Raw genomic sequence first — 11,022 nt, 5'->3', positions numbered from 1 at the left:
CTGACCGAACTGCTAGTAATTTCGCTACAATGATACTAACATCATTGTAATTACTAAGTCTGAGTTAGCGAAGGTACATCAACACCTACTATGTTTACAACATTTCATTTATATCACAACATTAAGTATTTACTAAGTCATACAGTAAGACTATCTCTTACCATTTGTACGTTAGGTGAACTTCATCCACGACGATAGCTACCCATTACGTTGGCTTGAAAAATATCGGAGCCTAGCATGTCCCTCCACTTATTCAGCAGACACGATTCCAGGCTTCCGAAAAGAAGCTGGCAACGACCGCTAATTATATCCATCTCGTCGTGCACGCCGAGTTGCATCGCCATGATACCCATTTCAGTTGCTTCTTTAACTTTGTCCTCCATAGGAAGGACGGCGAAAACATAAACAAATGCCTTGATCGCGTTTCTCTGTTCCTCTTTTTAAATCAATGCTCTGTCGATATCTTTTAGACTCAATGTCAGAATCCACACATCTGAATTCACCAGCGGCAGCCATTTCATTGTAAACAGATTGAACACACGCGCTCTTTGGTGACGTGGTTGATACGTTACTGTTGATCATCTGTCCATCATCGTATAAAGCCCGCCCTCACAATTTGATTCGCCGGCTGGTTTTGGTATTCGCATAGTAGCTCCTCAACGGTGAATCCCCAGACCGATCTTCCCCGTTTTTCAAATTGTGGTGGGCGGGGCTAAGATCGGCTGGCACCCAGGCTAGTTGTGAAGGGTTTTGCCCTCAAATAAAAAGTCACCGACCACCACTGATCTTATTGATCTAAATAGGGGTGTGTTTGCTTCTGTTAGATTTCCTGAAATACACAGTTAGTTCTTTGGCATTGAGTCTCTGGATCTCCTCCCTGTTGGCCGATTTGTCGTTGATTTGGCCAATCACTGTGGTGTCATTTGCATATTTAATGAAAGTGTTGGAGTTACACAGAGGAACACAGTCGAGCAATGGGTAAACAGAGAGCAGAGCAATGGCCTCAACACGCATCTCTGAGGGATATATATATATACTTTAAAGAGTTAGGAGCACCAGCAAAAATTTAGGCGCATCCATCCAAAAATTAAAAAGCACCACAACTACATTGTAAATGTTAACAGATTTATTTTATTAAAAATAAAACACCACCACCGGGCTTTACACGTCCTATGCCCAGCATTTAAAAGTTGGTCTTCTATTTTATTTTTTGCTGCATAAATTCCTAAATTAATACCCAAATGCTGTTGAAATAGTATAGCAGCAATAATCATTTAACAATTACAGGTAACATGATTAAGATTACATAGAAAATTTAACACGTAAAACACTGATTAATTGTGACATTACAAAAGTGACCCTAATATAGAAGGCTAATATATATTGGTATTGATAACTGCATTACCAGGATGCTTTTACTACTAAATAGGCAATGTTAAAAAAAAAAAAACATACCATCAGCATTGTCGTATTCCACAGCAACATGGACCACAACAAGGATGTTTGTCGAATGTCCATTCACCAGCGCATGCGCACATACACCATCAAACACACTTTGACAGACAGGTCGGTGTCTCCATCAATAATAAACACATTTGTCATGACACGTCTTGTGTTATTGGCACTTTCGCCATGTTTAAGCAAGGTACGTCTGGCGCTTAAAATGTTTTGATTCCGTCATTAACGCCGTTTTACAGGATTTACAGTAAACACAGTAAGTTACATTTGCATAGCGGAGACACTCAAAATCTTTAAGCCACTCTCTCTGAAAGTTTTAACGTCAACTCGTATTTTCCGGTAGTGGAGTTACATTTGAATCCGGATCGTCGTCCAAAAATACAGTAATAACCTTGGCTGTAATCGGCTCGCTCTCGTCATGCTCGCGGCGCGTTCGTCTTTTCACATTTCCGCGCTTCACGGCAACAAGGAATGACTGACGCTCATATTAGCCAATCTGCGGTCTTCATTAAACGCAAGAACTTAATGGTGAAATTTGATTGGTTATGTATCGTTGGAGAGAACACTGAACCTGGGACAGCGCCAGCACGCAGAATCACAATCAACTCGCGGCACAACAAAATGGGCAGTCGCACAAATGCTCCCAAATATATTTTAAGGTCGCACAGATTAAATTTCGGTCGCATATGCGACCAAAATGGTCGCAATTTCGAGCCCTGTATATATATATTAGATTAATATATTGTGCAGATGTCACGAGTGACTTTTAGGGCGGAACTAAAGATGTGAGAGAAAGTTCTGCCCGGACCGAAGTGTGCAAACACCCGTCACTTCCGGGTAACCCCGGGCAACCGAATCAGCGCAAATGGGAAACAGGTGGAGGCGATGACGTGACGATCGCTGACTGGGCTGTTTGCAGCCTAAAGTAAGTATAAAGGAAGCATGAAAGTGTGACAGAGCGCATAGCTACCGTCACGGTAGCGGAGCGCTACCTACCATAAGGTAAAGACTGAGTATGTTACCTTTATATGTTGGTATAGTGTGTTTATGTATTTCGTTAACCATCATACTGTTTCTAATCATTTGTTAATTACAGCCATTCATCAATACACTTATTTATCCCGTAGCTTTTGTGTGCACATTTTTGACATCTAACACTACGGTGATTTATATGCTATAGCTACAGCCATTTACACATCTCTTACTGTTCGAATCATGCCATTCACTTCACAACAATAGCTGATCACAATAACTGCACAACACATGTTTTTATTAATTATGTGTCTGTTTATTTAGTTTAAAAGGTAACACAGTTTCAAGGTACCATCATTGTGTCTTACCAGCATATCCCGTTTGGTCTGTTTAAAGGGAAGTTTGCTGCAATGGGCAGGTTTAAATAGCTTGAAATGACGCTATTACTTCCGGGTCAACAGGAAGTGACCCAGAGTTTGATTTATTCATTTAATTTAATTTATTAGCTGTAAATATATATTGTGGCTTTGCCAAATATGAGCTTGCATTATAAAAATAATGGTCTGCAATTTTCTAGCTTTGTATATTTAGTATTTTGGCTGTTGTTAAGGTTTTATTGTTTGCTCACCTGAGGCACCCCTGTATTGTATTATGTGTTGGTATGTGCCAATTTCAGAGGTGTGTTTCAGGTCTATAAATAGTCGAACAGTGTCAGTCTTGGAAAAAGGAAGGAGAGGTGAAGACATAAGTCTGATGTAGGCTCTCAAATGTTATTTCTTATTAAGCTCTGTTTCTAAGCAGCTGAAATTATAAATTTTGATTGTTTTGTTTTGTTTTGACTCTCATGTCAATTTACTTTCTTCTTTAATGTTGATGATTTTTATTGCCTTTATTTGGCCTGAATTGGGGTAAATAAATTTAAAATCCCATCTTCTCAAACTCATCCAACTTCTCCTGAGTGTTTACATCTGTTCACGACCTCTCAGTCACATCTACCCACAACAGAAAGACACAGTGAGGTTGTTGACGTTGTTGCTGTTGTGTGTTGGAACGAGCTACTGTGGGCGAAGCGGCGTTGAAGCTGTTGTAGAAATGGGGCGAACAGGCAGAAGCATTGAAGGAGGACCTGCTGGCAGAACGAGACATTTTATGAGAGAAACAAAGGATCGGGTCTGAAGAAGCCAAAGTTAAAGGGGTATGTGCTCACCTGCATGTGTGTTGTAGTAAAGGCAGGAGTATACAGCTGATCTCACGGCGGAAATCAGACAGCATTGCTGGCCGGTTGGAAGCCTGTTGGAAGAAGAAAACGAGTGAGAGAAGGACAACCGTACAGAAATCGTGAGTACAGTGGGTTGTTTATTGCATTGGACATCAGAAAGTGGAAATTAATTCTGTGTGTGGAGACTGTGTACTGTTTTAGTGGCCCCACCGCAGAGAACGAAGCCGGTGGGCAAGCCAGGGACCAAACGGGGCAACATATACTATCGTGTGGATTACTTGACATAACAACAGCGCTACCTGCATGCACGGCTCCAGTGGTTCCCACGAGACGTCTTGATGTAGTGTGGAGTACCGGCCTTTCTGATCACTAAAGTGTGTGTATATTGCAGTGGGTGAGTGTGCTTTTTGACAAGTGTGCACCTGAAGTCTTGCAGTGTTGTGCCGTGTCTCTTGCTGTCTGTACCTACACCTAGGTCAAGCCAACTTGTGTGTGCGCTATGTGGACTGCGGTGGCAGCGACCATCTTCTTGTAACTATTCATCTATAACTCCAGCCTGTGTGTCCAAGTAAGGAGGAAGCCGAGTGAGTGCAACTAGTGAGGTATTGTGGGGGAAAAACCATACTGTCCGACGGGGAGTGGTGAATGATTACAAACGAGTCTACTCACTTGTGTGCATATCTTGTGTTGTGGAGAGTTCAGCTGCCTGTCGCTCTGAATCAGGTATCCAGCCGGCCTGTGGAAGGGTCAGGAAGTGGTGCATCAGTCTGACGGCACGAGTACCGTATTGCGGTTTCATCCAGCTCCCTTTCCCGAGACGACCCTAGTGGTGTCCGGCCCAACGAGTAGCAGTAGAAGCTAGCAATAGCCTGCCCTCCACAGCCCTTGAACGAAGCCAAGGTGATGTATGGTTTTCCTTGTAAAATACCCACCTGTGTAGTCCCGAAATCCAAATATAGCGATTGAAGCAAGACACTGTCCATAGTGAAGGAAACAGTCCTGTAAAGCCCAGAACAGCACGTCCAGTGAGACCCCAGAGTAATTGAATCGAGCTAACCCTATACCTACCTCGAAAGTCCTGTAAAGCCCAGAACAGCACGTCCAGTGAGACCCCAGAGTAATTGAATCGAGCTAACGCTATACCTACCTCGAAAGCCCTGTAAAGTCCAGAACGGCGCACCCAGTGGAACACGGAGAGGTATCAAATAAAGTTAAAAGTGCTACTTACCTTGTTTTCCTGCTGTGACTGTAGGAGCGCCGCACCACGAGCTGCAAGGGCCTCAAAGCTCTGGATGGAGGAGAGCTGCCCAGGTCACCTTTGAAAAGAGCAGAGAGGAGAAGTCAGTTAAATCAAGTGGAGTTGGTATCAACATCTATCTTACCTTTGCTTGCAATTGCAGGAGTTCGGCTGTGGTGTGTGTGGCCATCCTCTGTCTCTGGAGAGAGAGACGCCACCCCGAGACCCTGTGGAGAGGAGAAGAGGGACCAAATTATTCCCCAGCCTTGACTTCAGGAATCTCGCTCTCGCCTGGTTGTAGGTAGCAGCTTATACTTGTTCCATACACTCATTGTGTGTTTGTGTCTTTGCCTCCAGGAGAAGAGGAGGGCGCCACGCGTCAACAACCTCACTTGGAGGAGGCCAACAGGCCCCAGGAGAATATACTCCCCAGCCGTGGGAACAAGGGAGCTCCGAGTCCCCCCTCCCACTTTCCCCTGTGGGCACGTTGCCCTTGGCGCCCGGGCCTTTCCTGTCTGCAAAGACACCAAGAAGACGTAATTTTAGATTCCCCTTTCCCCTTCCCAAGAACATTTTAATAAAATGAAATAAAGTTTTTTTAAAATTACTTATCCTCTCTCGTGTGTCGATCATTGGGGTATCTTTGGGGACCTCCTCGAGGTGGAACTCAGGGGAGAGACACTAGTGGTCCAACCCCGTCGGTGACACATCCTATGTTTGTGTTGCCAAATCTCATTTATATAAAGAAGATCTGATATAAAACAAATCCTTTTTATTCATATGACAATGTTAATGGAAATTTAAGTTGAATTTGTCAAGTGGGTCAGCTGCCTTGACTGCCAGTGTACATGCATCAAGTTTTTTTTTATTTTACCCATGAGACTCATTTTTCTTTAATTTTTTGGTTGATACATAGTATGCTATACTTTTAAATTTAAAGTCTTGACAAATATTTGGAAGAACTAGGCAAGTACAAAATCTGAATACATGAATGAGGTAGATTCAATTGATGTAAGTGCCCAAAGTATTTTGGTGGTTTTGATTTCTTGTCAGTTAGCATTAGAGACACAGAACTCTAAACCTCATCACCAGCTGTAAGTTCACAAAGCAAAATGTCAGTTTGTGGTCAGTGTATCAAAGTGAAAATAGAATGGAAAGAAACCAATAACCATACAGCCTTCAATGGAACTTAGTGGTCAAAAGTTTCCCCAGTTTCTTATGCTGCTAAAAACAAGGTTTCCGTGGCCACACACACAGTCAGACTATCAAGTCTTTTAAGTAAACATTTTAATGTGAGATGAATAGATTGAAACTAAAATGGAAGAAATTGTATTTTTATTTTGTTGTCATACAGTTAAACATACTGATCCTAAACAAGTTGAATATAATGTTACAAATTTTTACATTCTAATGCTGAATAACTTATATAATTAAATATTTCATATAACTTATCACTTATATTGTTTATATTAATCAAATCCAATTCTTTAAAGTGTGAACATATATCATCAGTTAACATGCCATTCTTCATTTTTGTTTTTGTTGTTTATGCAGGCCAAAACTGCACAAAACTACAGAGGGTTAATGAATGAAGGTAAAAGTTGTGATTTATGTTGTGTCAGCAATAAAATCATGTAGGTTTGTTAAAGAAATAACAGTATTCAAGTTAAATAATATAAAAATAATAAAACTATCACAGTATTTTAAACAACAATAAAATAAATAAATAAAACATGCTTATGCTTGATATGCTTGATTATGCTTCATCAAACATGGCTTGTTTCATGATTTATAAAACATGGTCATTTCAGGACCATGGACAGAGATATTTTATAAGAGGCATTGCAACTGATTTTACTATGTATATATAATAAGAATAATTCTACAAATATTTTGTTGTATAACATTTTGTATTAATTTGAATTAAAAACGAACAATATTAAGTATCTAATAAATTATTGTTTCAAATACAGTGTTTGCATATGTTTTGGGAAAAAAATAATGAGTGAAACATGTTGCCATGTTACACAACAGAAAAAAGAAAGTTTATTTTGTTTTAGAAGAAACTTTTATTTAGTTTGTTTTTTATGTTCACTTGAAATTAATTTGATGAAAAATTTGCAAATACATAACTGGGAACATTGAATTAAACTTTATTTGTCTAAAGGTGTGCCTAACATGCAGTGAAACTGTGTCAGATCCAGGAAATGGGTAATGATTTGGGTGAACTAGAAAAATCACGTGATCGAAGTTATAAAGGTTTCCAACTGTATTTTTAGCCAAATTGATCTGGAAGATGGGCAAAGAATTTTGTTTGATCATCTTGCTCTTTCAAAAAATTGGTAAGAGTCATTTAAATAATAAGCATACTATGTTTTTTAAAGATCCTTTTATCATTTGAGTTATGTCTGTAATTAATCTTTTTACAACTGCGACAGTATATGGAAACATCATACAACTGGATCCAGTTTTGTCAGTTCAAGAAGGAGATAATGTGATACTGTCCTGTTTTATTCCAAAAGAACAAATCAGTATGTTGTTGTGGTACAAACAAGTCATTGGACAAGATCCACGTCTTATTGCTTCTTCCTTTTACCATTTTGCACAAAAGCAGTTCTACAATGATCTTGACAATGATCGTCTTACAGTGTTAACAGGGATTGGGAGTTTTAATCTGACAATCATGAAGGCCAAAAAATCAGATGCAGCCACATACTTTTGTGCTATTACTTCGTCTAATATCATTTACTTTGGAAATGGAACTCTTTTGATTATTGAAGGTTAGTACTGTAAATTAATTGGGTAACACTTTAAAAGTAAAGGTTGAATTTGTTAACATTAGTTAATGCATTAGCTAACATGAACTAACAATAAACAATACCTATACAGCATTCATTCATCTAGATTTGTGTTAATTTCCGCATTTAATAATACATTTTTTAAATATTTAAAGTTGTATCTGTTAACATAGCTAATGCACCATGACTTAACATTAATAACAATTAATAATTAAAAGTATTGGCAATAACAAACATGAACAAAGACTAAAAAAATGATGAAAAACTATATGGCTATACTGTAGCTTTTACTAATGTTAATACAAACAACCTTTTAATAAAGTGTTACCAATTAATGTTATATCAAAAACTGTTATATTTTTATTGTATTATGTCATTTATAAGTAATTTATGCAAAATATCACCCATCCTAGGAGCAGAAATCAGCAAACACCATATTCTACAGCTGCCCAAGTTTAAAACCGAGTCTGAGATAAATGTTCCTCTGCAATGTTTAATACTAACCAAGACACTGAATGATGAAAAGCATCCTATCTACTGGTTTAAACATAACTCAGAAAAATCTCACCTTGGAACTATTTATATTCAAGGAAATACAAATGATTCATGCTTGGGAGACTCTGAAGCTGACTGTTATTCACGAAAATGTATTTACAACCTAAATCCAAATAGGAACTCTAGCTGTCCTGATTTTGAAACGTATTATTGTGCGCTAGCCATGTGTGGTGAAGTTTTATTTGGAAATTTTTCTAAAAATACTGCTGGTAATTATAAATATTAAAATATATATTTGGTACCTATACTAACAAATAACAAACTATACAGCAATAAAGTAAATTAATTTAATTTACTTAATTAAAATGTATAATGTTATTATTAAGATGTTCTTAATGTGAAAACGAAATATATGGTCAACTTTACAATATTTATTAATGCTTACCTGCTTGTTCTATACTGTGTGATTAATTATTTTGTTTCTCATGCATTAGACAACATTAAGAGTGTGAATATGCACCTAATTTCCCAAATCAGCCTCGCCATACTCCTGGCAATGGGTATTGCTATCAATATTCTGCTGTATTGCAAGAGAAATGGTAAACATTTACAACAAAATATCTGGTGTTGGATAAAAGCTAAAAATGTTGTTATATTGTAGTGTACTGTTTCCTTGACCTATAAGTTTATGTTTATGTTTAGTGTTTCGTTTTAAAAAAAAATACTACATAATTGGATAATTTGTAAATGATAACCATTGAATATTTACACAAATCGGCCATAACATTATGACCACCTGCCAAATAGTCCAACTTTTGCCACCAAAACAGCCCTGACACGTCGAGGCATGGACTCCACTTGACTTTTCTATCGGAACCAGCATTGACTTTTTCGGCAATTTCATCTACAGCAGCTTGTCTGCTGGATTGGACATCAGTAAGCCCATTTTTCCTGGGCAATGGGCAAGCTTAAGGATCTGAACGACTTTGACAAGGGCCAAATTGTGATGGCTAGACAACTGGCTAAGAGCATTTCCAAAACCACAGCTCTTGTGGGGTGTTTCCTGTCTGCAGTGGTCAGTATCTATCAAAAGTGGTCCAAGGAAGGAAAAGCGGTGAACCGGCGACAGGATAATGGGCGGCCAAGGCTCATTGATGGGGAGCGATGGCTGGCCCATGTAGTCTGATCTAACAGATGAGCTATTGTGGATGAAATTGCTGAAGGGTGAATGCTGGTTCTGGTGGAGGGGTCTAGTGGAGTCCATGCCTCAACGAGTGAGGGCTTTTTTGGTGGGAAAAGCGGGACCTACATTAGTCAGGTGGTCATAATGTTATGGTTGATAGGTGTATAAATGGTAGTTTACATTCTTAAAGTCGTATTTTTCTTTATAACAGACAGCAAATTGAAGGAAATACAGAATACTGATGCTTATTATGATGGTGATGATGTGTCAAAAAATAAGGTTTGTAAAATAAAAAAATTGCTACAAAGCTGTTTCTGTGGAACTGTATTTACTAATAAACAAAGATGGTGGAAATAAGTGGATATACCTAATAACAGTTATTTGTTTTCCTTTTAGTCTGAGGAAATGACTTATACTGCAGTAAAGTTCTCGACCAAACACTCACGAGTGAAAATGGAGACCAGCCCAGACAACACACTGTACTCTGGTTTGGCATGTCAACAGCACAGCTTAAACTACTATTAAAATAAATCAAATAAAGTGTCTCTTTTATTGCATACGCCAAATATCCACAATAGAGTTTTAGAATAGTAAATGACTCTAGGAGTAAATAACTAAAATAACAGCCTGTACTACCAACCTAAAACCTCAAGGTGGAAGCAGAGACCAGAAGTTATATTCAGCTTGAGGCTGTCACATATAAGTCAAAATGTCTTGTTAAAGCAGTGGTTCTCAACTCCAGTCCAGTCTGTTCTGTGTCTCACATTTAAGGACTCTTATTTTGAAATTTTGTCTGTGTCATTCATTTTTGTAATTTTGAGTAGTTCTTTTGTTTATTTGTCTATGTGTTAGTTTGCTTGTTCTTAGTTTAGATTATGTTTGCCTGTTGCTTTACTTTACTTTAAGTTAAATAAACACTGCACTTGGATGCTCAATCTCTGCCTGGCTGCTCACTACCCACATTACATATATTTTATTTTGCACTACATTAACTCAGTTTTGCACTGTTTTGTAAGGGTGAATACACTATTGTGGTTCAAGCTGTAGGAATGCTGAAATGGCTAAAGAAATGTTAACAGCAAAGTGGTGAAAACCATGTAAATTACCACCCTTCTGCTGCTTAAACCAACAATGGGAATAAGCGCAGTGATAGCAAAATATTTTAGAGAGCATTGCTAGGATATTGTCACAGTTATGCTGTGTTCATTGTTAATGTCTTTTATACATGACATATATGCCATTGCAATAGGTAGCACTTAAGTATTAATTAGATAAATCAAAACTAAACAACAAATTTATAAGAGAAATTCTTTAATTACAGTACTGACTTACGGTTACAATTTAATTGAAATGGTAAATAATACATGTACAATTTACTGTTTTTAACGTGAATGAGAAATTACCTGAGACGTAAAGAATAAAAGACAAAAAGAAATTGTAGAAGAGAGGGACCACTGAGAACTGGAAGCTTGGCGGAATGGATGCCTGAACCCCAGAGCTCAGGAAAAGAGGAAGTGCATAACTTCAGGGAAGAATCCAAAAGCAGAGCTCAAGGATAGCAGTCCAGAAGACCACCTTTAACCCCGACTGTATAGGATAAACAACTCTGCCAATTAGCACCCCTGTGTGCTCAGGAATGCAAATGTTACTTTTCATCATA

The 11,022-nt window shown here is 38.3% G+C and overlaps 1 protein-coding gene across 2 annotated transcripts; it reads left to right on the top strand.

The window, feature by feature from the left end:
- The first annotated feature begins 1,695 nt into the window (after positions 1-1,695).
- On the top strand, positions 1,696-10,414 carry LOC129438296 (uncharacterized). Of its 2 annotated transcripts, XM_073859813.1 has the most exons (7): positions 1,696-7,228; positions 7,325-7,417; positions 7,535-7,666; positions 8,098-8,448; positions 8,674-8,778; positions 9,574-9,641; positions 9,759-10,414. In XM_073859813.1, exons 1-7 carry the CDS (start codon positions 7,183-7,185, stop codon positions 9,885-9,887), a joined length of 924 nt encoding a protein of 307 aa, XP_073715914.1. In that variant the 5' UTR covers positions 1,696-7,182; the 3' UTR covers positions 9,888-10,414. The 2 variants fall into 2 exon arrangements, with proteins under 2 accessions (XP_073715914.1, XP_073715913.1); XM_073859812.1 differs by having other exon boundaries at positions 7,325-7,666; positions 9,759-10,411.
- Positions 10,415-11,022: the final 608 nt, after the last annotated feature.

Source organism: Misgurnus anguillicaudatus, chromosome 21, assembly GCF_027580225.2.
Source record: "Misgurnus anguillicaudatus chromosome 21, ASM2758022v2, whole genome shotgun sequence".
NCBI lineage: Eukaryota > Metazoa > Chordata > Actinopteri > Cypriniformes > Cobitidae > Misgurnus > Misgurnus anguillicaudatus.
The sequence above is the reverse complement of the archived record's forward strand: the minus strand, read 5'-3'. Positions and strand labels throughout refer to the sequence as shown.

Bases quoted from the DNA above. Each gene is read 5' to 3' on its own strand.
- LOC129438296 (XM_073859812.1), top strand. From the start codon at position 7,183: ATGGGCAAAGAATTTTGTTTGATCATCTTGCTCTTTCAAAAAATTG. The intron at 7,229-7,324 runs GTAAGAGTCATT...CAACTGCGACAG, and splicing joins CTTGCTCTTTCAAAAAATTG to TATATGGAAACATCATACAA. The intron at 7,667-8,097 runs GTTAGTACTGTA...CACCCATCCTAG, and splicing joins AACTCTTTTGATTATTGAAG to GAGCAGAAATCAGCAAACAC.